Consider the following 27078-nt stretch of genomic DNA (forward strand, 5'->3'; position numbering starts at 1 on the left):
GCCACTTGTCGTCAGCCACAGTGTGGCACTGCTGTCCATCCCTGATCGGGAAAGTGGATTGCCTACCTAGGAATTTTGCCCTAAGCCACCACCAAACATCATATCATATCAATATCATATCATATCATATCATATCGTCTGTAAGACCAACATCTCAAGATACCGCTAACATTACTCCGTCCTCTCTTGCATCTCACGGGAAATCAAATCCAGTGGAGTATGTGAAAGTTGGTAGAGCAGCTTTTTAACTATAAGCGTCGTACAGCGAGCGTAGTTATCCCTGCTACCTAACTACTCTACTGCAGCCACTTACGCTGTACACTACTGCTCTTCCCTCAAACCCCCTCCCCTGCCTGTGATCTCCCAACCGTCGGCAGAGTCATCCTCTTTTTGGCTTTACTGTACATACTACTCTACTCTGTATACTGTACAGGCTGCAGAGAAGCCTGGAGTGAGAATCTTCCCCATCTAGACTTTTCCTCCGCGACGTGCATCGTCCGCTCCGCTACCTTGTCCTCCTGATCCTCCGCTCGCTCTCTACGCATAGTATCTCTATCTGTCTCTCTCTCCAAGCGCCCGCGCTATTATTAGCGTGAAACAAACCCTTTCCGCTATCCTTTGCCTCGCAGAACATCCCAAGTCCTTCTCTTCTAAACCCTAATCTTCTTCATCTTCATCATCCTCCTCTGCCCATCATCAGACATCCATCTGCGGGTGTTTGCCGAGACTCCCTTTGTCTCCAGGTAACCCTGCATTCCATCCCAACGGCGGTGTACATAGTACTCCGTAGATACTTGCATGATTAACAAACTTGAACTTCCCCCCTAACCCTTGCTTACTCAATTGCCACCCCACGTTTTCTCTTTCAACGCAGTCACAGCCAATGAGAAAATATCCCACCCCATCCCGAGGCTGTTTTTTCGGCGATTTATCCATATGCAGATGGACAGGAGCCATCTTGTCTAGGTAGGAAGTGCTGCCTCCTTTTTTCCGTCTCGCAATTTTATTGGGCCGGGGCTGGTTGGTTTTTGCCCTCTCTTTCTTTTGCTATCCTGGTCTATATCCGAGGGTAGACAAAAAAAAGAAAGAGAAAAAGAAAAAGAAAGGAAAAAGAAAAAAAAAAAAAAGAAAAAGAAAAATAAAGGAAAAATAAAGAAGAACAGGAGAGAAAATTCCAGTCATGGCAAACCTCTTCCGAAAAAAACAGAATGCCGTCTCGCTGCGCAGAGATGATAGTAGGATTATCTTGCACTTTGTTAGTAGGTCCCTGCAGTTTTCGTTTCATTTCTCTTCTTCGCTATTGGAAAAATTTAATATACATGTCTTTCGTGCGTTAGGTTTTATTTTATTTTCCTCTCCTTGATTCCCCTCTTCCTCTCTTTTGAGCTGCTTCGGATTTTAGCTTCTCTCTTGTGCAGAAGAGACAAGCTTAAAATTCCCCTCCCCTACCTCTGTCTATATGTTTCAACACGGCTCGTTAAAAAGCCGAGAATAAGTTAATCAGAAACTTGTACCTCATTGCCATTTATCACGCAGTTCCGGGGCAATGCGAACTGACATGTGTGCATGTATTGATTTACCCAAATCAGAAAAAGAAGGGAAAAAAATCCAATTTAACCAAGTACATTTTCTTACGAAACTCTTTCTCCAAAAACACACTAGGATTATGATTGTTTCTACGCCTCCGTTTTCGAAGCGGAAAATCCCGCCCTGAAATCACTGCCGCTGGCCGTCCAGCAGAAGCAGATTGTCGTTACCTGCAACTATGAGGCTCGCCGTCGCGGCTTACGCAAGTTGCAACTGATCAAGGAAGCTAAGAAGGTGTGTCCGGATGTGGTCATCGTGCCGGGCGAGGATTTGACCAAATTCCGTGATGCAAGTAAGGAGATCTATTCGTTTTTAAGGGGGTTTGTTTCGGGTTGGGGTGGGAGGGTGGAGAGGTTGGGGTTTGATGAGGTGAGTTTTATATCCATCCATCATCCTGGATAGTTGTTTTGCTTAATACGGATGTTTACTGGAAAGTGGAATTTGATTGGTGTCCACATTGTTTTATGCGCTTTTTTTTCTTTTGGCTTGTTCCATTGAGGATACATACGTTTCTGATGAGAAAGGATTATTGATGGGTGGTCTACGCAGGTATTTTTGGATGTCACCTCCCTGGTAGACTACAACATCGACCTTCTCAACCACAATGACCTATCCAGCTCCTTTTTCCATCTTGACAAGACAGACCCAACCCAGGGCTTTGCATACGATGCGCGGACAGTGTCGGGGCCTTCATATCCCCCTTCCGGCCAAACCCCTCATACTTCTCTCAATGGCTCAGCCCCATCTGCCACATCAGACTCTCAGACACACCCGTTCTCACCCAATAGCAACAATGCCAATGCCAATGCCAACTTACAACTACTCCAACGCCTAATCCTGGGCTCACATCTAGCCAGCTACATCCGTCACCAACTCGAGGAACACAAAAGCTACACAGCCACGGTGGGCATCTCTACCTCCAAGCTCCTCGCAAAGCTTGCAGGAAATGTCCACAAGCCGCGGAACCAGACAACTCTCCTACCCCCCTATAATTCCACCAATGATGACGATGATGCTTACTTTGACCATGACGACGGCGACGATGATGATTATGATGAAAAACATGCCCAACAACAGAGCAACATCATCCGCTTCCTCGACGCCCATGATATCAGCGCTATACCTGGCATCGGCTTCAAAATCGCCCAGAAGATCCGTAGACATGTTCTTGGCCGCGAGCTTTCATCAGGTATATATGAACAGCTGTCAAAAGCTGACTACGTCACCGTGAAAGATGTCCGCTTACATCCGAACATGGGCCCGCTGACGCTGAATGAATTATTATTACTTTCTTCTAGCACTAGTAGTGGTAGCGGTGGGGGCGTCGGTAGCGGGGCATTGCCCAAGGATATCGGAATGAAGATCTGGGGCTTGCTCCATGGCATCGACCCTAGCCCCGTTGCGGGGGCCAGGGCTGTCCCTACGCAGATTAGCATTGAGGATTCGTATGGGGATGGGCGGTTGGAAGGGTTGGATGTGGTCAGGGGGGAGCTGGTGGCGCTGGCGGGGAGCCTTCTTAGACGGATGGTTGTGGACTTGACTGAGGAGGTTGAGGGAGAAGAGGATGGGGATGATTGTGATGGTGACTGTGTACAGTCAGAGCCAGAGCGGCCGGAGAAGAGTAGAAGAGGGAAATCGACAAAGAGACGCTGGCTTGCGCACCCGCGCACATTACGGCTATCTACACGCATCCGCCTGCCCCCGCTCCCGGACGGGGCACGCGATTTCAGCGCGGGACGGGTGTCTAGGTCCTGTCCTATGCCGACATATATATTCTCTTCGCTGCTTAATACTGCAACTACTACTACGACTACTACTACTACTACTACTACTACTACTACTACTACAACTACTATTACTCCTGCTACTACTAACAATAATCGTAATCATACTCATCTCGAAACCAACGACAACGACAACGATGACAAACCCCGTGCTGGAGTTCACGAAGCCATGGTAGTACCAACGATAGACCCTCTAGCCATGCGCCTCGTGAACGAAACCATCCTGCCGCTCTTTCGTAGATTGCACCCTGAGAAATCGGGCGCGGGGAAGATATGCGTTATGAACATTGCGGTGACGAATATGGTTATGGTTGCGGGGGTGGGTGGGAAGGGTGGTGCCGGGAGGGATATTGGGAGGATGTTTCGGAGTCAGAAGAGGGTGTTGAGGGAGTGGAGGGGTGAAGATGGGGATGGGGATGGGGATGGGGATGATGGCGGGTTACTAGGAGGGGAAACGGTTGAGTCTACTACCATTGGCAACAACGACGATGATGGCGGTGGTGATGCTGCTGATCCTGATGACATGTGGGATAGCGAAGGAGACGAAGGAGATATAGATATACTAGGTAACGGCGATGCCATGATGACCGAATGTGCCATCTGCGGAGCGCTGATGCCTCATTTCGCCCTCCGGGCACATGAGGTGTATCATTCTGTTTGTCCCTAATTGATCACTAAAATAAAAGACCGGACTACCTGAGTTTTTTTTTCCAACTTATTTGATTTCCAACTCTGTATGTTAGCCCCCCCCCTTTTTTTTTTTTTTTTTTTTTGAAAACACTTCTATCAGTATATTTTGTAGACATGAACACCACCCTTAAATTTATGCTCCAAATCTTTTTCAAGCAGAAGCAAGTTGCAGAGCTCAGAGCAGGTGATTCTTGAGTTGGTGATGTTCTATAAAAAGTGATGAGAGATGGAGAAGTTGCAAAACATCATTTGTGTCAGTTGTACGGTACTTATGTTAGTTGCAGGAATTACACATCTCTTGAAAGTATCAGAACATACTCGTGTAATCTTCTTATTTTTATTTTTATTTTATATTTATATTTTACATTTACATTTACATTTACATCTCCTTTTAGCAAGTATGATTGGTTATTATTATACTGCTCTGATGTTAAGAATATGTATATATTCAGGAATTATCCAGTTATTTACAAATTACCCAAAGATATTTCTTCACTGTCCAGTCCAATATTGAATCCAATCCCCTTTCTGGTCCTGGAACAGAAGCAAGCGCTTACAGAAAAACAAGTCCCCCCTTAGATATTTCGTTATGGACACTTCTGATCCAATACACTTACTGAAATATAAATAGCCCCTGGACAATAAATAGGGCGAAGGACATGGGAAATGTGGGCATTATAGATGTGGCTCTCACACAAAGAATATTAATAAGGGCTTGAGTAGCATAGTACTTAGCAGAGGAGAGAATACGAATACAAAAATAAAAAGAGAGGAAAAATGAAAAGATTCCAGGGAAGAAAAAAGTTTCATATATTGATGAGAGCTTGGGACGATAATCTGCGTCTCAGGGATTCTGCAGAGATTCCCCTCCTTTTGAACCACAAACCACTCTTTTCTTTTGTTTGGATCTTGGTTCATTAACTAATTAATCAATCGCTTTCAAATACTCTGCAGTAGGTAGAGTAAGTACATTACCCATGGTTCATGCCCAGGGCCGTTGAATGTCACCGCCAATCCATGCCTTTAACCGTTACCCTATCTAAGGTAACCTAGCCCGTAGTTAGGCGGTTGTACACTGGGTGGCCAGTATTGCATCTTCCAAGATTACCTAGCCAGCAAGTTACATCCGTGGATTCTTCTTCGGTCAGGATGAGCTTATCGGATACAAGAAACTTTCTATTGTGAAGTATGTTGATGAAATAGGTATAGGATGGGTGTTATAACTCTGGAATGCTTTGTCATGGTAATAATTAGTTATGAGGTTCCAATTAATTAATTAATTGTTTCCATACCTATGTTCAATTCCAGAGCTGTGCATCAAAGAGATTGTATGGAGCAGATAATGCAGCGAGTACGGAGTAGAGATTTAATTAATTAATATTATTCTGTCTACGCAGTAATAACTCTGTATTTGGAATAATAAGTCAAACTCCACAATACAGTAGTTACCCCATTTAAAATGTACCTGTCACTATATCTAGAACATATATTACTAATGTTTGCTGGGCCAGGATAGCCCCGCGAATTGTGACTAGCGTATCTAATTTTATTTAGCACGTGATCGAAAGTGGACCGCAAGTCTGGGCCTCCGCGTTTCAGCCTCACCTCACCGGTTTGGTTTTCAATTTTCAACAGGCCCAACGTCCGTCGCTCTCTTTTTCTCTCCATCTTCCTCCTCTCGTTCTGTTCTCTCTACCTGAGGACTGCGTCCTATTTCTCCGTCCTCGCTCGTTCTCTCTGAATGCCAAAAGTCTCCCTCTCTTCCAGGATTCCAAACACAATTGCCCCGCCTCTTCTTTTCTCCATTATCGCCGCTTCCGCCAAGGCATCCATCCATTAACTACATTACGTAGCCCTCCTACAAGACACGCTCCACGGGCTGCGCCACACTCGGGCAACCAGAGACTTTCAACGCAAGCTCTCTAGTTCATCGGATCTTGATCAGCAAGTTTTTGCGGCAAAATCGAAAACCCGGAACAAGCCCCATGTGATTCCGCACCTTGACAGAAAGAGACCGATCGATCCTGCTCCCGGGTTCGCCGAGACCTGTCGGACGCGAAGTCCTTTTCCCTCTTTTTTATTTACTCTGTAGAAGGGAACAAAAATACAATAAGAATCGATAACAAGGGCAAGCAACTTGCACGACACAGTTTTGTTCTGGGAACATAGAACTCATAATCACACATTATAGACAGTTTTACACAGTCGCGCGGGACTCCCGGATGCTGGATTTTTTATGACAACATAGAAATAATATTATTACATCCATAAGCTCGCTTTGAGACAAGAATAAATCGATCTAGTCAAGGCCTTGGATTCGGTACTCCCTCCTCAGCCTGCGCGTTTGCAAGGATAACGTTACACCCCGTTAAACCACCAGTCATCATTGGTCCCACCTCAGCACTTTTGGCTTTTCTCTACAGCGCTACTTTCTGCGATTTTCGTGGCTGCCCCACTGGGCAGGCGGCGCCTGTGGCTGCTCTCCTTGGCCCCCTCTGACCGCATCTCTTGAATATCTGTATTCCGCCTCTTTTCTCCTGTTGACATCGAACTTGTTCAGCCCTGGGAAAACAAATATTCACATCCCGTTATCATTTTCATTTCACCTTTTTTCGGGGCTTCAGTTTTTGTCCTCTTGGCGGGCTTTGCCATATTTATCTCGTATTTTCTTTGCTGTTCTCGATCCAAAGGGTGCTGAGAGGAACGCTTTTATTGATCGACAAGTCGTTCTGACCATCTTTGGCACGGCCTTTGAGTCGTAGCGCCCGATTCCTCTCGATATGCGATTTTTCGGTGGACTGGTTCCATTGTTAACCAGTGTCCTAGCAATTCTTGTTTCTAATGTTGATGGTACGCTCCATCCTATATTCAATCCCGCTGGGTGTTCGTTTTGAAATACTGTACGATGCTAACAATGCCTCTCCTCTGCCGTCCAGCACGCTCCGAAAAACGAGATCACATCGCCTATATTTCCTTAGTCGAACAACCTGTTATCCATACCCCATCCCATCGAGTAAATGCACTGTCACATTTTGATATTACTTTCGAACTCCATAAGAGACAACAGCGGTTAAAGCTTAGCTTGGAACCTAATCATGATATACTTCCCGACGGCGCACAGGTGCATTTCGTTGACCAAGCTGGAAATGTTGAGAGATCAGAATTCATAAAGCGACGAGATCACAAGGTATTCAGAGGCTGGTCCTGGATTCAAGTTGGAGATGGAAACTGGGAGCGGGTGGGTTGGGCCCGTGTGACTATCAAACAAGATGGACCCAACCCTCTTTTTGAAGGGGCGTTTACGGTCAATCACGACCACCATAATATTCTACTGAGATCAAGTTATACCCAATCAAAACACGTGCTCGACAAGAATGTGGACGACACTACCGCGGAATATATGATAGTCTTCCGGGACTCTGATATGGGCCATCTAATGGAAGATGATGATGTTACTAAACGATCTTCGGTCGAAGTTCGTTCCTGTCAAGCTGATGATCTACCGTTTAACTCGAACCCTGAGCACCCCATTTTCCGCGGAGCTGCCGAGCAGGACACCAGCCCCTGGAGTCCCATGTCATTGGACTATATCTTCGGCTTGAATCGACGACAATTCGACGTGCCAGGAGAAGGTGGGAATGCTGGCGGGGTGAATTTGGTATCAAGTATTGGAAGCACTGCAGGCTGTCCATCCACAAGGAAGGTTGCTTTGATTGGGGTGGCGGCTGATTGTTCTTACATTCAGTCCTTCGATTCACAGAACCAGGAAGCGAGAGAAAACATTATAACTGTCGTCAATTCTGCATCCCAACTCTATGAGGACACCTTCAACATCTCCCTCGGCCTGAAAAATCTGACTGTTGTCCCAGCAGAGTGTCCTGCCACTCCTCCAGCTACATCCGCATGGAATGCCGCCTGCGGTGATGGCAGCAATGGTCATACCCTTAGTCAACGGCTCAACCTGTTCTCGGCTTGGCGTGGGCGGCAACACGACGACCTTGCCTTTTGGACCCTTATGACCAACTGTAGGACTAGCGCCGAAGTTGGGCTTGCTTGGCTCGGGCAGTTGTGCAACAGTGAAGTCCGTGGTAATCCGGATCCGGGTAACAGCTCGTCGCAAGTTGTAACAGGAGCTAATGTGGTCGCCCGCACAACAAACGAGTGGCAAGTATTCGCGTAAGTGCTTCCTATCCATTTCAGTTTGCAATCTGAGATGCATAGCTAACTATTTTTTGTTCTAAAGTCATGAAGTTGGACACACTTTTGGAGCTGTCCATGATTGCGATGCGTCTCTATGCGCGCAGTCGCAATCACTTACTTCTCAATGCTGCCCTTTGTCCCGAAATTCCTGTGACGCAAATGAAAGATTCATCATGAATCCCACCTCCCGCCGGGGTATCACGCAATTCTCATCTTGTACCGTCGGAAATATTTGCTCGAGCATGGGGCGAAATAGCGTGCGGTCAGATTGTCTCGTGAATAACCGTGGCGTGGTGACAATCTCGGGAAGCCAGTGCGGCAATGGGATCGTGGAAGAAGGTGAGGACTGTGATTGCGGTGGAGAAGCTTCATGCAAAGACAACCCTTGCTGTGATGCCCAAACATGCAAATTCAAAGACGGTGCGGTCTGTGACGATTCAAACGAGGACTGTTGCAATAATTGCCAGTTCCAATCCAGTGACACTGTTTGCCGGCCTAGCACTGGCCCTTGTGATCCGGAGGAAAAGTGTACCGGCAATTCGGGGAATTGCCCTGCAGATGAAAGCGCGCCTAATGGCAAGGATTGTGGGAATGGTCTTGCCTGTGCTAGCGGACAATGCACGAGCAGAGATCATCAATGCCGAACCTTGATGGGTAGTCTTCTCGACGGGAACGACACATTTGCCTGCGACGACCAGACATGTATCTTAGCGTGTTCTTCTCCATCACTTCCCCGTAACACCTGCTCATCACTCAGGCAGAACTTCCTTGACGGAACGCCCTGTGCCTCTGGTGGACGGTGTAAAAACGTAAGTACTATCATCTAACACTCGCTCGTCCAACGATTTTCCATACATACTAACGTATTCCTTCCAACTAGGGTGTCTGCGAGGGTTCTACGTTCAGGTCTTGGATCGATAACAATAGGACCCTCGTTATCGGTCTTGCAGCCGGCCTTGGCGGCCTGATCCTCCTCTCCATATTCAGCTGCATAATAGGACGATGTCGACGACCTCGACACCGGAAGGCTATGGCCCCGATGACCCAGGGCGCTGTGTTTTCTCCGCCGCCACGAGGGATCCCAGGATTCAGGCAGCCCAAACCGGTAGATCCTTTCATGCCATACCCCCCACAAAGAGGCCCGGGCCCGGGGGGTCCAGGTGTTCCCCCTATCGAACCACCGTTTCCACCACCAGCATACGGAAGCACAGCAGCGGCCCGTGGAAGGATGCCGTCAGTTCGATATGCATAACGGCCACTAGATTTTTGTTTAAATTTCTGTATTAGCCTAATTTCTTTGCGGGGTGTATGGCGTTTTCCCCACTTGTTCATTTGTACCGGTGTCGCCCTTGCATTTCCTGATGTTCTTATCATGTTCAATTTTTTTTTTCTTTTTTTTTTCCTTTTCTCACAATCCGGCAAATGCATATTTTTGCTTTTCTCACATTTTTGTAATTTTGTTAGTTTGTCCTTTCTGGCGGCTGCTGCAACTTACCATTTACGTCCTGTCTGCTATTTCACCACTCATATAGGTACATACACACCCACATCCCTGACTTGCATATGGTTTCCATCTTTTTGCCCCTTTCTTTTGCCAAACCCCGTTTTATGTTCCCACGGGCGGTTGGTATGAATATTGATTCAGTCTCACATATATATCATTGTAATGTACACATATATTGATTCAGAGTTATACATTGAATGATTCCAGTTTTTTTTTTTTTTTTTTCGTTGCTATTTTTGTTTGTTTTCCAGGTCCTCAGTCTTCTTTTTTTCTTCTTTTTTTCTTTTTCTTTTTCTTTTCTTTTTCTTTTTCTTTTCTTTTCTGGAAATCATTGGCTTTGATTTTGGGACCAATACCCATTGTTGGGGTTTTTGTACGGAGTATTGTGAATCCAGTGGTCAGATTTAGAACAATATACAGAAAGATGATCTAACACTCTTAATAGTACTAATCACTATACACACTTTTATACTATGAGCGTCGGGCCTCTAGGTGTGTTCGGCCCCTCTACCACCAGAGTATCAGAGTGGGCTGGTGGTGGGGGAGCCTAGCACTGAGAATTACTCTATCTACTAATCCGTATATTCTCAGCACATAAAATATATCAGACTGATATTTCGCTCTTAGAGATAATAGTCCGAAGGGCCCCGTTTCGAAAGTCTCACAGATCTTATGGTTTATATCCCCTAGGATATCCATGAAATTTCATGTTAATCCTGCAACCTTCCAATAGTTTGATACCCCCGGGGCACTCGCTCCCGAAGAATTGACATTTGCAATTGAATCTTTCCTTCCTCCTTTCCTTCCTTCTTCCCTTCTTCTCCATTTAATGTCCGACCTAGACGCTTTGGAACGCAATTAGAGAGGTGGTGGTTGAGAGACCCTGATATACATGATATCATGCATCCGTGCTACTCAGGTTCCTCGAAAGGGTTCCCTGACCCCTGACCCCTATCTGCCCACCCATTCTCTGGGGCATTTCCCTTCCGTGCTCAACGGCCGAAATTCACGTATACCCAAGGTTGATTGTATTCTTACGGCATTCTCCTGCTGAATGAGTCCCATTGGCCATGAATTTGGTGTATTGTATCTCTTGGGGCCTAGCTGATTTTCCTTAATAATGGTGCCAGCCTGCTAGTGCACCAAGCTCGTGATTGCTCCCAATGATTGTATATTGTATATGTATGTGTATGTGTGATCAAATCAAGCCGATTCAACCGCCCACCGATCCTCCCTCCTTTGCGGCCTATGTATCCACCTGGTGGACCATCCTTGCATGGCTCTGCACTTGCATCTTGTGTTCCAGTTTGATCTCACATCAGCTGTAGGTCGTAGGCTCCCCATCCTTGAGGTGATGGGGATGATCGATGATCACCCTGGAAATGCCGGCCTAGACCCGCGGGCCGCGACTATCGATGAATGCACCGGTGCAGCAGGCTTTCACCAGCCATACAATAATAGCCATACAATAATAGGAAGTGTAGAGAACGCATCAGAGGCGAGACGTGGGATGTCGCCCAAGGCAAGGAGGACCATATACAACAAGGAAAGAAGTAATATTAAAATGAAACAGGTAAGAGAAACTCCGCATCCAAAACCCTACATACATAGTAAGCAAGTCAAAAGACGAAGAAGCACACAGCCCCAACAACAGAAACATAAAAATCCAACCGCAACACCCCCCAAAAAATAAAAGAAATAATGTTCACTGTAAACAAATTCCCACAAATCCCTCCCTCGTCACCCCTCCCACACCTTCCAAATCAAACTCCTCAATCATAGCCCTCAACTCCTCTTCCTCTAACCCCGTCTCCCCCAACTCCCTCGCCACCCGCCTCAAGTCCTCCAGATCAATAAACCCCTTCCCGCCTTCATCAAACAGCTCGAAGGCCCTAAGAATCTCTTCGCGAGGGTCCCGCTCTAGTATCTTGCGCGCAGTGAGCGTCTGGAAGGCGGAGAGGGGCATGAGGAGGCTGGATGGATGTGGGGGCTGCTCCGGGTTGGGGCCACCCCGCTGGCCCGCTACCCGTTGCTGTTGTGCCGAGGGTGGTTGTGATGATTGTTGTGAATTGCGTGGGACGCCGTAGGTTGTTAGGAGGGAGATGAGGTCGGGTTTGGAGAGGGTGAAGCCTAGTGCGCGAAGGGCGACGCGGAGCTCGTGGTAGTCGAGATGGCGGTCGCGGTCGAGGTCGAAGAGGGTAAACTGAATTTGATGATTACTCATTAGCGGGTGGAGGGATCGAGGTGGGTGGTTTCGTGGCTAGTCATTTTTGCTTACAGCTTCGTTGATTTCCTCCCTCTGTTCCTCCGTCAACTCATTGAGTGGGTTGTTATTGGTTTGTGCATGCTGTTGATGTAGGTTTTGTTGTGCATGTGCTGGCGGGGCCGGCGCTGATTTTGAAAGGCTGCCATCCCCGCCCGTAAAGTCTCCCCGATCCCGTCGCGAGAGAACTGAAGCACCAAATGGGAGGTGGTTATTGCCCAAAGATCTGTCGGGGAGTTTCCCGCCGACGTAGGATGATCGCGGCGGGAACGAAGGATGTGCGGAAGAGGAGGCCATCTAATGGTATTTATTGTTTACTCTTTTTGGCTGATGGCGGTGAGGATTTGGAGCGGTTGAAAAACGCAATGGACACCATGAAAAAGTGAGCGTTTGAGGTATAATGACGATTTATTGGTTGATGGAGGTTTGTCGATGTGGGAATGGAGATTCTATGTCTTGTTTGTGTAAGACATGGAACTATATGAGGCTTTGGTGGTTACTTTTTTTGCGCATTTTGAGATGCAGCCGCGGTCGACGCGAGTGCACGTGATGTTATGCTCAACTCCGAAGAAGTAGAATAAAAAAAGGCATCTTGGGTAGGCATATATTTTTAGTCGGATAGTAATAAGTGAAGAAAAGTAAACTATTCTCTCCATCTATTATGTGCGGGAACTTGTCCCAAGTGCTATGAAGCTGGTATGCAATGCGATATGTGGTAAAAACAAAAAGAAAACACCCTGACGAAAGTATACGTAATATACAAAGGTAAAGTCTCCCCGATACCCATGCTGCTCCATGTATATACCCGATTTACCGATATTTTACCATAATAGCATCCCGTAAACCGTTATTGTACCGTAAACCTCTGCGGACAGGGCTCAAAAAGCGCAGCAAGTAAGAGAGAGACAAAGGATAGAAATGCGATGAGATCAACGAGAAAAGGAGGGAAGACTGCATGGCATATCGCGGAGATGCAAGCTCTGTAAGTGGGACGTAAGAAAACATGATAATAAAGGGAAGAGAGCCCACTCATCAGGATCAAGTAGATAAATGGGAATGCAAATAGTCTATGTGCGTATTCGAGGTATGTCGGCATGGCCTGTGGTCCAGCCACGGCTGATGCCTGGGTATGTAACGAAAGGGAATGAAGTCTAAATAAACATTGAAATGTTTTCGTAGATATTTTGACTTGTTCAAGCGACGTTGTCAGACGTCTCCGGTAGTTTGAAGGCGAGGACTGGCCTTGCCTAAGCTACCAGAATCAACTGATAGCCCCCCTTTAGCCCGCCTCAAGGTATCGAATAAATTCGTCTGTTTTGAAATATATTTCTACGGAGAGCTCTTGTTCGAAGCTAAAGGAGTCTGGGCGATCATCATCCACACAAGTGCACGATGAGGAGTCCATCGCTCCTAGAATCTGTTGTCGAGAGCTCCCGCTAGTCGCAGGTTCGATGCCTGGAGGTTCGACATCGACATCGGAAGGGGATCGCAAGCCTTATCACGGGGATGACGAAGGGTCATTATTTGTACATGCGAAGGGCACATGACAGGAACCTTCACCAGAGGGTTCTCCTGATCATGGCAAGTGAGCAATTGTGAGAGAGTAAATTTTGGATCTTGGATGCCAGACGAAGCAACCGCACTCAATCACTTTTGAAACCGACTCCTTGTCTCCACTGAGAAGATAAATTGCTACGTTAAAGGAATTAGGAACCAAAAGGAGGTATTGCCGTACGACGATTGAAAAAGTGGCCCGCAGATAAAAGGCGTTCTATCAACGAAAGGCTAGACGGTACTTGGGGCTAATATACCCGAAAATATCTCTTGAATCACGCCACCTGGCTGAAAGTGCTGCAAAGAAACTAGGGTCTGATGGTATACGTTAACGGCAATATTGATATTCTGAGGAATCGGCTTTGATCTTGACGGTCGCAGTGTGGTGCATAAGTTTGAACTGAAATCATCGGTAAGTTGGGAGATGAGTTTGGCGAGAGAAACTAGTAGATCCACGGATGTAGTTTTTACTACATCATAGTATGTAGATAATATATGGAGCCCGGTACATGTAATGCTAATAAGGAATGAAACAGAGGGGAAAATGTTCGTTGCCATCAGAAAAATGTCATAATGCTCGCTGCGACGGTCAGCATGGTGCAGCGGTGGAAAAGGAATCGCCCGACCTATGCTGGTGAGCAATCGACCTTTCTCTGCCCTCGGGAGGTGAAAATGGCTCTGTGGCAAATCTGAATGTATTGGATCCAGTAGCACCAAACCAGACGGATCCGGTTGGTGACGTCGAATATATAAAATGACCTGTGCCGACGGGTTCTGTACCACAAAGTTGGAACTTGTCAACCAGGTCCTGGACTCTTTCAATTGTTTGTTAGCTCTCACGAAAGTATTATATTTCCCACGGGAAATAGCAACGTGTTCTCAGTTGGGATGGATTGTTATGATCTCACCAGGAGGTCTACCACTACACTGTACGGGCGGGAACCACTACAGTTGCATCCGCATGTATTTCGACTGGCCTGGACCGGACCAGGATTCCCGATTTTCTACCCGCCTGGGTGTATCCTAGAAAAATCTATGGCCCTCCAATGAGGCTTGGTACGATATAGATTCATCCACTTCAGGAGTAGGTGGAGATTGCGAACTAGCAATCTTGTACCGTGGCGGGGCATGTTAGTGTAACCTGGACGTAGGTGGATGAGATCACGGATCGCTAAAGCGCTGAACAAATTCAAACGAGATAAAATGGCAATAATGCCCCCAATTACTCACCTGCTACTGCTGGCGGAAGGGTAAATGATTCTGGGCCTCAGCGACGGTTAAGGAGAGTTGGGGGCCAAATTGGCTTGGTGGTACGGCTGACGATGAAACTCATTGTTGAACCCGATCATCTTGTCGTTCTTTGATCTAAACAACGTTCAAACTGAAAAAAGGATAAAATAAAAGGAACAATTTGAAGACTAAGTATACGACAAACAATGGTATTAATAGAAACTCAGGTTAAAGCATGCGGCGGTGAGTATATTGCTGGGAAGGAGAAGCCATGTCGACTTCTAGCACCGTCGGTGGGTACGACGTTTGCCCTTGCGCGAACCACGGCGGTCGTAGGGATTATTGAAATATCTAAAGCAAACAGCATCAACCTACAGTAGGTTGCTCATCGGCCCCGTCTAGCAGAATACAGACCGTAGTTCTTTGTTTTGGCAACAATTTCGTGGAGCTGGGATGAAAGCATGACAAAGATTATGAAGATGACCTCATATGGTTTGCCAATGTTAGTGCCTGGGTTAAATGTAGATCGCAAACACTTCTATCCATCATTTACTCTCATGCCCTGGCTATGACCATATATTAGTATTCAAAGCTATCAGAGAGGTCTGTATCTACCTGAAGTCCAAGATCGTGATCTTCTAAAAATTTCTTGCCAAGCAACTTTTCAGGAAGATAGACTTGGGCCACTTTTCCATCAACATAGTTCGGATTATATTTGTATTCCTTCCCATACCCCATTTCTTTCATCAACTTTGTCGGGGCATTTCTTAAATGGATGGGAATTGGCAAGCCAGCCATCCCGGGTTCTTCTAACACTGCTAGCGCGTTGCCAAGGCCCCGATAGGCCCTTGTGCTCTTCTTAGATAAAGCCAAGGCGACCGTCGCATGAGCGAGGTTAATGCGAGCTTCAGGCATGCCAATTTTCTCCACTGCGGTATACGCAGAGGTTGCAAGCGTCAGCATCGTATTATCGGCCAGTCCAATATCCTCAGAAGCAACTACGATTAGCCGTCGAGCGATGTAAAGTGGGTCTTCCCCGGATTGAATCATTCGCGCCAGATAATAGAGAGCGGCATCAGGGTCGTTGCCCCGAATGGACTTGTGGAATGCGGATATAGTGTCATAATGTTGGTCACCGACCCGATCGTAGACGAGTGTTTTTGTTAAAGACTTTTTAAGATCCTCCTTAGTCATTCCTTCACGGCGCGACAGGTCCATTGTGAGCTCCAATAAGTTGAGGGATATTCGAGCATCCCCATCAGCAAAGGCGGCGAGATACTTAATTAGCTCGTCGTCTACTAGAGGAGAGGGAGAATAATTGGAGCCTTCGACTTCCAGCGCGCGATTAAGTATCGAAACGATATTCTCGACTGTGAGTTTCGCGAGAGTAAACGTGCGGCATCGCGACAACAGAGCATTTTGGATCCTGGACGAAGGATTCTCGGTGGTAGCGCCAATGAACGTTATTTGACCACTCTCAACAGGGCCAAGGAAAACATCCTGCTGCGATTTGGAAAATCGGTGGATCTCGTCACAAAAAAGGATGGTTTTCTTCCCAGACAAACTGAGCTCATTCTTTGCTTCAGCAAATAGCTTCTTCCATTCAGCGATTCCAGAGTTGGTGCTGTTGATTTCCACAAATCTGCTGCCGACCATCTTTGCAATGACGCGCGCAATAGTCGTCTTCCCTGTTCCAGCACCACCCCAAAGTATCATGCTTGGTACCCGGTCCTGTTCAATGAGCCCACGAAGCACCCCTGATGGCCCAACAAGCTCCTGTCCGCAAACGTCGTCTAATGTCTGTGGACGCATACGTTCCGCTAGCGGAGCTGCATTTTTAAGTGCATTAGACGTCCGGTTCCGCTTAGTCGTGCAGCCACCGTCCTCCAAAAAATCCGGCTTAGCATTTCTAGGTCGGTCTAGATCTTGCTGCGGACCACCGTGATCCGCGAACGATCGCTTCCTCTTGAGACTTTGGGTCGGTGTAGGAGATGTTGCCAGGCCGTCTATTTTCGATATTGGTAGAGGAGCCGCCTTTCTTACGGAGTTCTGGAAAAATGACGAGACAGGAAGAGTTGTTTGAGCTCCTTGAGAAGAGCCATCAGTTGTTTGGCTTGAGTCGACGTCAACGAAGCTTTGGCAATCGGAGTCAAGGTGGGAGTTGATCTTGGTTTCTTTCACGAACTTTTCGCAAATTGGACATTTGACCATAATTGAAAATGCCCCACAGCCCTGCCCGGGTAATTCACAGGTATGCCAGCTTGTTGTGACTATCAAACATGCAGGAGAGTTGATCAAAGATCCGTCTGTATCGGGACGCTTGGAGTGAAAGAGATGCTCGGCGTGGAACGCGTTGACGTTGAAAGGTTGATGACTAATCTTCCGGACTATCATAATCCCGGCTCCCTCTGCCCAGGCTTCCCATGCTATCCAAGCGTCAGCTCAAATAATGATATATTTGAGCTTGATACCTTTTGTCCTTGTTGATATTGTGTGTAGGCTTGCTAGTTGCTTGCTTTCGTAAGGGCCTGTGTTCGAATGTTTAACCCCTTGGTGGGCAATGTTCTCTGCACCTGCACGCCACTCCATACATTCACTCCAAAACATAGGTTGCTCACAGTCCTCCCCAATCTCCAGAGCAGCAATTCGAGGGATGTCTTCAGCCGAAGCACGGCAGGATCCTTTTCGCCCAGCGAACCGGGTTGCAGGACAGAGACAAGATGTCTGGTATTGTACACCTGATCGGCTGGATGTCTCTGGGGAATTTTCTACTCACTGTCATTCCTAGGTCAATTGTCAATGAAGCTGCGGCTGCGTCACCAGTTCAACCCATTGTAAATATGGGTCAAGGGTTTTTGTGAGTATGCGCTTGGGGCTGTACTGGGGATCACCCGTAATTTGAATTGAAACTTATGGAGGCTTCAAAAATCCTCGCTCCAGTGGTTATAATCCCCCCAAGTTTGTCATCGATGCAGCAAAAGATGCCCTGGACAAGGTCGAATGCAATCAATATGCGCCCACAAAGGTCCTTTCCAAATTCATTAATTTTAGGTTTTCTGTGCTTTGGAATGTCCAAATTAATACTTAAATAGGGTGTTCCACGGCTCAGGAAAGCCATTGCTGCTGCATATTCTCCTTTCTTTGGTCGAGAACTCAACCCTGACACAGAAGTGACAATCACTACCGGCGCCAATGAGGGTTAGACTTCACTAACTCCCGTCTGAAATTGAAGTAAAAGACAAGCTAATAGGTAAATATATAGGCATGTTGAGCGCCTTCATGGGATTTATTGAAGAAGGAGATGAAGTGATTATTTTTGAGCCGTTCTTCGATCAGTGCGCTCTTCCTCCCCAGCCCCATCCCCACATTGACACCGCTCCTGGACACTGACTCTTTAATAGATATATAAGCAATATTGAGATGCCCGGAGGGACAATAAGATATGTTCCTCTACACCCTCCCAAAGATGGAGCATCGAGGACTTCTTCGGCTGCGGAATGGACAATAGATTTCGATGAACTCGAAAGAACTATCAACTCCAAAACGAGAATGATTGTACGTTTGTGATATTGCCCATCGCCCCTGCCGATGATTTTCCAGGTTTTTATTCCTTTCATTTCTGACCCTTCTAACTAGGTTCTTAACACTCCGTATGTCAATGTATTTCCGCCGGACATATATGAGAATCCTTTTTAATACCATATACAGCCATAACCCAGTCGGTAAAGTCTTTTCGCGCGCGGAGCTTGAAAAAGTAGCTGCGCTCTGTGTTAAGCACAACATCATAATACTCTCTGATGAAGTTTATGATCGCCTTTACTACGTCCCATTTACGCGCATGGCCACCTTGTCTCCCGAGGTCGCCGCGCTCACGCTGACAGTCGGGTCGGCAGGAAAGAATTTCTACGCAACCGGCTGGAGAGTAGGCTACTTAATTGGTCCCGAGCATCTTATAAAATATGTTTCAGCAGCACATACTAGGATTTGTTATAGTAGTGTTGCACCATTGCAAGCAGCCGCAGCCGTTGGTTTTGAGAAAGCAGACGAAGTTGGATTCTGGGACAAAAGTAGAGCAGAAATGAGAGCAAAAATGGACAAGTTCTGCGAAGTGTTTGATGAGCTTGGTATTCCTGTAAGTTTGGGATTCGTCCGTTGTGATATACATTGGGATTCAACAGCTCAGCAGCTCCTTGATACTAATATTTCCCCGCATTAGTATTCTGACCCGGAGGGGGGCTATTTTGTCCTTGTAAACATGGCTGCCGTCAAGCTTCCGGAAAATTACCCGTTTCCTCCACATGTTGCAAACCGCCCCCGCGATTTCAAACTGTCCTGGTTCCTTATTCAAGAGGTTGGGGTTGCGGCTATCCCACCGACAGAATTCTATACGGACACCAACGCCCATATCGCTGAGGATTATCTGAGATTTGCTGTGTGCAAAAATGATGACGTTTTGGAGACTGCAAAGGAGCGTTTACGTGGACTTAAGAAGTACATCATCCGTTCATGATTTCGGATAGAAATTATTTTCGGGATCTATGTAGTCGTGGGACTTGAGAATTTTGAGAAACTTAAATCTACAAGCGATTCTAACAACATCTCGGTATATTTTTTAAATAGCTAGTTATATAGAATATTTGTCTAGACAGGTGACTTCTTACAGAAGATACCTTAGCATTTTTAACCTGATTACCTGTGGCTCTCTTACTTCAAATTCTTGCCTCTTCGACCCTATTTCTTCTCCCTGATGCTTTCTTTGTGCCGAGCTTGTACTGCGCGCTAAGCTCCTTTGAGTTTGGCATCGACCAGTCGTCTTTCTCCCCTCGAGAGACGGAGAAAAAAACATGATAGGGACAGACGACAGACGACAGAGAGACCAGTTACACCGAATCTGCGGAAGAGTCACCGATCCGGTCGCTTGTTTCGAGTATTAATTTGACTAGCAGTCTACATTTGCATGCGCGATTGGTGGCCCAAATTGATACTACGTTCCTGCAAAATATTTCCACCTCTTCGCCATCCGCTGCCCCTGCATCACCAGTTTTCGAACGGCATGCGATCATGGGTGACCAGCAGAATATTTCCCAGATTCTGGCAGCCTTAGGTATTCCAGTGTCATCTTCGTCGGAGTGATAGTCTTATCCTCGTTCTTTTTTGCTTTTGCTTTTTTGACTCGGACAATCTGCTTACCTTTGCCTTACTTTTCGTGCTAGCTGCCCACCAGTCTACGAGCGCCGCTGGAAATACATCCTCTCCTCAACCAGGGCAAATGCCCTTAAACACATACCCAGGAAGCTACCACCACTCAGCGACATCAGCAAACGTAGCCAATTACTCTTTACCACCCCCTGATAATACCGGGAGTTTAGATATCAGCGGCGCCAAACCTGTTAACACCGGCTCAGTTAGCATCGCAGACGCAATTGCCAAAGCGCGAGGGATTGCTGCCGAGAAAGGCATTGTACACGACCCAAACAGAGGTATGATATTGCGCATATAGGTTCCGGTCTTCTGTTGTTGTAGTTGCATTCCCCCTTGTTCTGTGAGCCAGTTGTGTCCCTTTTTGCTGACCCAGGACCCTGTCCGGGGCTCCTCGGGAAGTAGATTCACGACGCGACCCACGATCCTATCATCGTTCGCAATCTCCACAAAGAAGCCCTCCGCGAATTACGCGTGATACGTTCCGTGATAATTACAATCCGTATCGCGATGAGCGTCGCGCTGATAGGCGCGCTAGTACGAGTGAGCGTGGTTATACACGGGAGCGTTCGTTCTCGCCCCGCCCAGGCGGGCGGGGACAGGAATCGTACTCCCCACAACCATCGTCGAGACAATATTGGGGAGCAAATGACCGGGCTCCTCCACAAGGTCGCAGACCGGGCAGTATGGACGAAAATATCGAAACCATTAGCGTTGAGTCTAGCTTGGTTGGCCTAATCATCGGGCGCCAGGGCGAGAGTTTGCGGAGAATCGAATCGGAAACTGGAACGAGGATACAGTTTTTGGATAATGCTGACCCCAGCAGTACAGTCAGGCCTTGCAAAATCACAGGAAGCAGGGCCGCCAGAGGTGATGCGAAAGCGGAAATCACGCGCATTATCAGTGAGAGTAGTGCGTCGCGATCCGGTGCTAGGGCAGACCGCCCAGGCCACATGCCACCTAAAGCTGCGAGTCAGCCTTCCCAGGACGACGAGGATGCCGTACGGATCATGGTTCCTGACCGGACGGTTGGGCTTATTATCGGCCGAGGAGGCGAGACTATTAGAGACCTCCAAGAGCGAAGCGGGTGCCATGTGAATATCGTAAATGAGAATAAAAGCATTAACGGGCTTCGCCCGGTCAATTTGATAGGGTCTCCTGAGGCTACGGAGCGAGCAAAGAATATGATTCTCGAAATCGTCGAGAGTGATACTCGACAGCTTGCGAACCCGACACAGCGCGAAACACGTCCACCATTTGGTGGAGATCCATCTGGAGGTGGGCCCGGCGGGGAGAAGATCAACGATATGATGTTTATTCCGCCAGATGCAGTTGGAATGATTATTGGAAAAGGTATTGTTACAGCCTTGTTTTAGTCTCCCCAGTTGTTTCTGTTGTTAACAAATCCAATACAGGCGGAGATACAATTAAAGAAATGCAGGCCATTTCTGGTTGCAGAATCAATATTCAGTCCCCGGTAGGCCGTGATGCTGATCGGGAAGTGACTTTGGTTGGGAGCCGGGGCGCCATCGAAGAGGCAAAGAGAATGATCATGGAGAAAATCGACAGTGCAGTAAGTAGCAACAGAGAAGAAGAGAAAACAAACCCATCCGGAATCCCATATAATTTCAGTGAACGGTATTGACTTAACTCCTTGCTCAGGAATACAAATCTCGTTCTCAACAACCTCAACGGCGAGATGACTCGTATGGCGACCGATATGCCAGACCACAGCAGCGCCAGACGCAGCCGCATTACCAGGACTTCCAGGATCAGAACAGACAAGCCACACAACCTCCCGCTCAGCAACCCCCCTCTCAATCTAGCGGAGGGGAGGACCCTTATGCTCAGTGGGGAGGTTATCAAAACTATGTTGCTTGGTGGTACGCTGCCATGCAACAACAGGCACAGCAACAAGGCACGCAAGCTCCACCTGGTCAGTCTGAGCCGCCTGGCCCTCCTGGGGTCTCATAGGCTCATTGCCAGGCAAGGTTCCTCGTTCTATAAGTGGGTAAAATGTGCCTAAGCACTTTTACCTCCGTTGCGATACCCCCTACCCCCCATTAACATCTGATTCCCGGCATCCGCAAAATCGTGGAGCACGCGTGAAGCATGCTGTCGTCGATCTAAATTTCCGCAAATGTCCCTTCATATTCCTTTACGTCAATTTGTTCACTTCCAGTTTTACTGTATTCCTTTCGTCTTATCACGTTTTCTTTCCTATTTGGGCCAAAAACAAAAATGAAGATTTTCAACGGATAGCTCAACTTGGCGGATATGGGTTTTAATATAGTAACTTATTTTTTATGACTGCTGGAGTTAATTCTATCCTTGTACTTTTCCCACATCTTCCCCCATTTTCTGCTTTTCTTTTGTATTTCAACTGTGCTGTGTACATGTAGCTACTATATACTGTTGATGGAAGAATGATATATCAATTATATACATAGCCAATGGCGTTTTGGTACCCACACCCCATGACATCATCGGCTGAGTTTAATTTTGAGCCGCCGTGATTATATAATCACTTGGCACTTCCCGCTTCATTGGACGCCGTGAATTTCCTGAAACGATTCATACATGAACAAACAACGACAACGACCCCCACGACCAGAGAATAAGAATAGCCATTGAGCGGCTATTCACCTGGGCCAGTGACAAAGGACTAGAAATCCCGTCGGAAACTGGAAATATCCTGAAACTCCGCTTTCTATCATGGGAAATCCCATATATTTCAAGGCTTATTGTGTTGCTGTCGCTGTACGCGCTGTGTGCGTTTCAGGGCAAAATAGAATCGGGTATCAACTTTTGGCGCCTGGCTATGAAATGGAGACAGAAACCTCTGGTCGCAGATATGCCCAAGCATGTCAGATCCCCAACTTACGATTGGTCTGGTGGGAATATTTTGCGCCCGCTCTAGCATTGGCGCCAACAAGTCTCTGGTATTTTTGGGACCGCCGCCTTGCAGCCAGAACTGGCCACTAGCAGCCGGCGCATGCTTGAGAACGTTCGATTCTTCAGACACTTCAAATGTGTTTCAAAACAATATGGTGGCTACTGATTTGCTCGCAGGGTGCCTACGGCGAAATAAAGAATGCTTGTCACCACTGAGCTTGCTTTCTTGCCCTTGCCAGGAGCTCTGTGGGGAGTCACCTACGGCTTGTAACGGTGCCTACAGTGCTCGCTCCACCACAGTTTTGTTTGGCAGTCTTCCAATATATGGTTTGTTGACTGCCCCTCTGTGTTGGTATTCACAACAAATTTTTAACAAAAGCATTCTCTTCCTTTCCTCATTGTCTTTGAGGGTTGCACTGTTTTTCTTCCTTTAACGGATTTCTTTTGTTTTCATTTTTGGCTGGCCCATTCAATAAACCTGAATAGACAACAATACCCATCTCGAATCGCTTCGGGAATAATCTTTTGATAGACTTCCACTATATTCTACTGTTCCTTCACTTCTTGTGTATCTCCCTTCTTTTTTTCCCTCCGTAATGGGATCCTTCTTCTTTTAATTTTTCTTTCTTTAATATTGTCTTTCTTCTATCTTGAAGTTTCCTCATATCTCTTAAACAGAGTACCTCCAACCACCTCTCTTTGGAACCGCTTACTTCTCAACCAATATACACAGCGCTGGTCGTAACCTGCCTACGATTTGAGGCCGTTTAACCTAACTATCATGAAATTCTCACGATTCATTCCACGGTCACGAACCCCTGGTCTACCTCCGTACGGCGAGCAGGATCCTAATACATTCGAAAATGGCTACCGGCCATCACCACCCCCAGGCGCCATTACTCCTTATCTTGGACTACGATCTCGGTTATCACAAATTTGGTTCAACCGATGGACCATACTGTTGTTGCTTATTCTCGCTCGGGTACTCATTGCCATCGGCTCACTGGATGGGAACCTGACCTCCGCAAAGAGAGAAGCCTTATCTGCTTGCTCAAGCGTGGAATCCGTGGGCAGCGCTATGGCCTCAATGCCTCATTATATGTCAAGGGGTGTAAATGAACTGACCGCGTCAGGCGTTGAGAAAGCGGTTAACGGACTTATGTCGATGCTAGAACTTACTATTACCGGAGTTGAAGAAATATTTGTTTTCTTCGTCAACGTCATGACCTCAACATACGTCTGCCTTATCACGCTGGTTGTTGCTGGAATGATGAATGCTGCCATCGAGGTTCTGAAAAAGGCAACTGAGTTCCTTGATGATATAGTTGGTAAGATCGGAGAGGGAATCAGCGATGGAGTCGATTTCGTAGAGAATGCACTTAACGGCTTTCGGAATACCATCAACCTTTTGGGCGCCGATATTCCTAAAGTCGACCTCAGTGGGCCCATCAAGGAGCTAGAAGATTTGTCACTACCAGACTCTTTGACTGATGACCTAGATAAGTTGAAAGAAAAAATCCCGAATTTTGAGGAGGTCAACAATTTTACAAACAATGCCCTCCGCACGCCATTCGAACTTGTGAAAAAACTCATCAGAGACGAAATCGACGAATATAAATTTGACCGCTCCGTATTCCCAGTACCCCCGAAGGAGCAGCTCAGCTTTTGCAATGACGACGATGGTATCCATTCATTCTTCAACAAATTGGCGTCATTTATAGGAACGGCCAAGAAAATATTCATTGGCGTATTAGTGGTCGGCGCGATACTGGTCTGCGTCCCAATGGCGTATCGTGAAATACGAGCCTGGCACGGTATGAAAGAACGATCATCCTTGGTGCGAAGAGATGCTCATGACCCTATGGATGTCGTCTACATCGTTTCGCGACCCTTCGCCTCAACAGCTGGCCTAAAAGCCGCAAGCCGGTTCAGTGCACCCCGTAGGCAGGTGCTTGTGCGATGGATCGTTGCCTACGTAACCTCTCCACCAGCACTTTTCCTACTCTCCCTAGGTGTTGCCGGACTCTTCTCATGCGCCTGCCAAGCCATTCTCCTGAGGGCCGTGAAAAATGAAGTTCCCGGCCTCACAGACCACGTCAGCAAGTTTGCTGAGAAAGTCGTTTTTGCCCTTAATAATGCCTCCGAACAGTGGGCTATCGGCACCAACCGCGTCATCGACGATACGAACAACGATATTAACCAAAAGGTCTTTGGTTGGGTAAACCAAACCACAGGGTCAGTTAACAATACCCTCAACATCTTCGTCGACGAAACCAGCAACCTCCTCAATAGAACCTTTGGTGGCACGATCCTCTACGAACCAATCAAGGACGTCCTGCACTGCCTCATTGGCCTGAAGATCGAGGGAATTCAGAAGGGTCTGACTTGGGTATCTGAACATGCCCACGTGGATTTCCCCAACATGCCCAAGGACACTTTTTCCCTAGGTGCCATCGAGAAGCTCGCCGGGGACAATGATTCAACCGCAGACAGTTTCATCGCGAACCCGGGCGATAAGACTGCCGACAAGATCGGAGAGGTGGTCCAGCGCGTCACAGACTCTGTAGAATCTGGCATCCGAACCGAAGCCATCATATCCGGTGTCATCATATCCATATGGTTTGCCGTTCTTCTGATGGCGATCATTCGAGCACTTACGCTCTGGTTCGGCCCTGACAAGACCCGCGGCGACGGAAATGGTGACTCTGAATTCCCCCACCCTGACACCTTGCCCAGAGACGCGGCGGGTTTCAGTGACATTCCTCTTGCAACTCCAACCCATGTTCATCCTGGAATGGTAGATAGATCTGCACCGGTATGCAGCACAAGGCACGACTCTCCTGGACAAGGCTTCAATCGGGCTCATGATGCAGAGGATTATTATCAGGAGCAGAAGCTGGGGTTTGCGGGCCAGCGGGAGTTGAGAAGGGATGGTGGAGGCCATTCGCGTGAGAGCAGCTATGGGGAGGTTGAGTATGTGAATGATGTCAAGAGATGAAGCCATCTCCGTATTTTCAGATTTATTTATTTTCTTTTTCTTTTCCGTGTGGTTGGTTCTTTTCTTTTTGAAATATTTTTAAGAGCATGTAAACTTGCATATGTAGATATCGGCGTCTCTCTCTTTTTGTAAAGCATTATTCTACCCGCTCTTCCTCATTCTCCCTGACTTCTACGAAGTAATCATCTAAATATCGAACAAATCTACCCTCGATGTCCCCTTCCCCCTTTACTTATTACTATTTGAAGCGATAGGCGGCATCCTCCAGCGAAGTTTTTCTTCTTTGCTTTTCGCACGCGCACACACCCCTTCTCTCTCCCCTTCTCTCTCTCTCTCTCTCTTTTTTTTTTTTTTTTTTTGAAATCATTTGGGTCCCCCATGATCTTGTTATGATGCACTATGCATTGACAATGGTGGGAGACTGGGAGCCCGCTACATAACTGTCCATCCAAAGGCTTTTCCAGCCTCCCTTCTTACTACGCCTCTTCTTCCTACACTTCTACACTTCTGCACTTCAACAGAAAACATCCTTTCACCTCCTCAGGATGAACACCATTGCCCGATATGTTTATTTTTGGTTTTCTCAACTCTCTATACTGAAAGGGTTTTATCGCGGCCGCACAGGAGAGGACTCCTATATTTGATGGGCCAGGATGGGTTTTGTTGTTATCTTGTAGGAGCTAGCTACATAGAAGAAAAAAAATATATAAAAAATGAAAAATGAAAAATGTAGTCTACATCTCTTTTTTGTCCTTCGTTGTATTTATTTTTCGATTTTAGGTCTTGAAGGGGTTTGCTCTTGTTGTGCCATCCATGGTCATATAATTAATTTATAATTTGGGGAATATATATAGGCTAAAATAAAAACATTTGACACTGCGTTTACATGTACAGAACATTCCAAAGCCGTAAAACCAGCCCGCTTGCTAATAAATCACAACATATACAGAGTCCAAATCTACCCATCCCGCCCCGGCGGGCACCTACCCCCCTTCCCACCCCCGAGATTGTAAGGAAGACGATACCGCTCCCTGCACGACTGGCGTTGGAGTAGGCGAAGGGGATAGCGGCCACCCCTCTTCCTTTCCCCCATCACCCTGCGTTGAGATTGAGCCAAAATGGCTCCTATTCGTCGGCGACGGCGGCGCCAGCTTCGAGTGGGGCGACGCCTGTT

The 27078-nt window shown here is 47.1% G+C and overlaps 7 protein-coding genes across 8 annotated transcripts; 5 read left to right on the forward strand and 2 right to left on the reverse strand.

The window, feature by feature from the left end:
- The first annotated feature begins 68 nt into the window (after positions 1-68).
- Positions 69-4144, forward strand: BDCG_08181. Of its 2 annotated transcripts, none has more exons than XM_045423958.1 (3): positions 69-1259; positions 1663-1956; positions 2137-4144. In XM_045423958.1, the coding sequence occupies exons 1-3, from the start codon at positions 1209-1211 to the stop codon at positions 4036-4038; spliced, it is 2247 nt and encodes a 748-aa protein (XP_045282454.1). In that variant the 5' UTR covers positions 69-1208; the 3' UTR covers positions 4039-4144. The 2 variants fall into 2 exon arrangements, with proteins under 2 accessions (XP_045282454.1, XP_045282453.1); XM_045423957.1 differs by having other exon boundaries at positions 69-1255.
- Positions 4145-5604: 1460 nt separating this feature from the next.
- On the forward strand, positions 5605-10160 carry BDCG_08183 (ADAM protease ADM-B). The gene is made up of 4 exons (XM_045423959.1): positions 5605-6911; positions 6998-8237; positions 8305-9070; positions 9142-10160. Exons 1-4 carry the CDS (start codon positions 6842-6844, stop codon positions 9511-9513), a joined length of 2448 nt encoding a protein of 815 aa, XP_045272784.1. The 5' UTR covers positions 5605-6841; the 3' UTR covers positions 9514-10160.
- Positions 10161-11470: 1310 nt separating this feature from the next.
- On the reverse strand, positions 11471-12325 carry BDCG_08184 (cell division control protein Cdc31; the record flags this gene model as incomplete). Its single annotated transcript, XM_045423960.1, has 2 exons — positions 11471-11968; positions 12044-12325. The coding sequence occupies 2 exons, from the start codon at positions 12323-12325 to the stop codon at positions 11471-11473; spliced, it is 780 nt and encodes a 259-aa protein (XP_045272785.1).
- A 3066-nt stretch (positions 12326-15391) lies between these two features.
- Positions 15392-17023, reverse strand: BDCG_08186 (ATPase; the record flags this gene model as incomplete). The annotated part of the gene is made up of 1 exon (XM_045423961.1): positions 15392-17023. One exon carries the CDS (start codon positions 17021-17023, stop codon positions 15392-15394), a length of 1632 nt encoding a protein of 543 aa, XP_045272786.1.
- Positions 16845-19570, forward strand: BDCG_08187 (kynurenine aminotransferase). Its single transcript, XM_045423962.1, has 10 exons — positions 16845-17063; positions 17229-17539; positions 17601-17669; positions 17753-17837; positions 17905-18010; positions 18075-18147; positions 18214-18367; positions 18449-18462; positions 18521-18944; positions 19029-19570. Exons 2-10 carry the CDS (start codon positions 17373-17375, stop codon positions 19320-19322), a joined length of 1386 nt encoding a protein of 461 aa, XP_045272787.1. The 5' UTR covers positions 16845-17063; positions 17229-17372; the 3' UTR covers positions 19323-19570.
- A 48-nt stretch (positions 19571-19618) lies between these two features.
- BDCG_08188 (uncharacterized protein) lies at positions 19619-22465 on the forward strand. The gene is made up of 5 exons (XM_045423963.1): positions 19619-19916; positions 20026-20292; positions 20417-21364; positions 21427-21584; positions 21674-22465. Exons 1-5 carry the CDS (start codon positions 19874-19876, stop codon positions 21983-21985), a joined length of 1728 nt encoding a protein of 575 aa, XP_045272788.1. The 5' UTR covers positions 19619-19873; the 3' UTR covers positions 21986-22465.
- A 128-nt stretch (positions 22466-22593) lies between these two features.
- Positions 22594-26585, forward strand: BDCG_08189 (plasma membrane fusion protein PRM1). The gene has a single exon (XM_045423964.1). It carries the CDS (start codon positions 23688-23690, stop codon positions 25902-25904), a length of 2217 nt encoding a protein of 738 aa, XP_045272789.1. The 5' UTR covers positions 22594-23687; the 3' UTR covers positions 25905-26585.
- The last annotated feature ends 493 nt before the right edge of the window (positions 26586-27078 follow it).

Source organism: Blastomyces dermatitidis (assembly GCF_000003525.1).
Source record: "Blastomyces dermatitidis ER-3 genomic scaffold supercont1.10, whole genome shotgun sequence".
Lineage (NCBI taxonomy): Eukaryota > Fungi > Ascomycota > Eurotiomycetes > Onygenales > Ajellomycetaceae > Blastomyces > Blastomyces dermatitidis.

Coding starts and splice junctions, on each gene's coding strand:
- BDCG_08188 (XM_045423963.1), top strand. CDS start 19,874: ATGGGTGACCAGCAGAATATTTCCCAGATTCTGGCAGCCTTAG. Junction 20,293..20,416: donor TGTACACGACCCAAACAGAG/GTATGATATTGC, acceptor CTCGGGAAGTAG/ATTCACGACGCGACCCACGA. Junction 21,585..21,673: donor TGGAGAAAATCGACAGTGCA/GTAAGTAGCAAC, acceptor CTCCTTGCTCAG/GAATACAAATCTCGTTCTCA.
- BDCG_08187 (XM_045423962.1), top strand. CDS start 17,373: ATGTTCTCTGCACCTGCACGCCACTCCATACATTCACTCCAAAACATA. Junction 17,540..17,600: donor GGACAGAGACAAGATGTCTG/GTATTGTACACC, acceptor TGTCATTCCTAG/GTCAATTGTCAATGAAGCTG. Junction 18,011..18,074: donor CACTACCGGCGCCAATGAGG/GTTAGACTTCAC, acceptor GTAAATATATAG/GCATGTTGAGCGCCTTCATG.
- BDCG_08181 (XM_045423957.1), top strand. CDS start 1,181: ATGGCAAACCTCTTCCGAAAAAAACAGAATGCCGTCTCGCTGCGCAGA. Junction 1,256..1,662: donor GTAGGATTATCTTGCACTTT/GTTAGTAGGTCC, acceptor AAAACACACTAG/GATTATGATTGTTTCTACGC. Junction 1,957..2,136: donor AGAGGTTGGGGTTTGATGAG/GTGAGTTTTATA, acceptor TGGTCTACGCAG/GTATTTTTGGATGTCACCTC.
- BDCG_08189 (XM_045423964.1), top strand. CDS start 23,688: ATGAAATTCTCACGATTCATTCCACGGTCACGAACCCCTGGTCTACCT.
- BDCG_08183 (XM_045423959.1), top strand. CDS start 6,842: ATGCGATTTTTCGGTGGACTGGTTCCATTGTTAACCAGTGTCCTAGCA. Junction 6,912..6,997: donor TCTTGTTTCTAATGTTGATG/GTACGCTCCATC, acceptor TCTGCCGTCCAG/CACGCTCCGAAAAACGAGAT. Junction 9,071..9,141: donor CTGGTGGACGGTGTAAAAAC/GTAAGTACTATC, acceptor CCTTCCAACTAG/GGTGTCTGCGAGGGTTCTAC.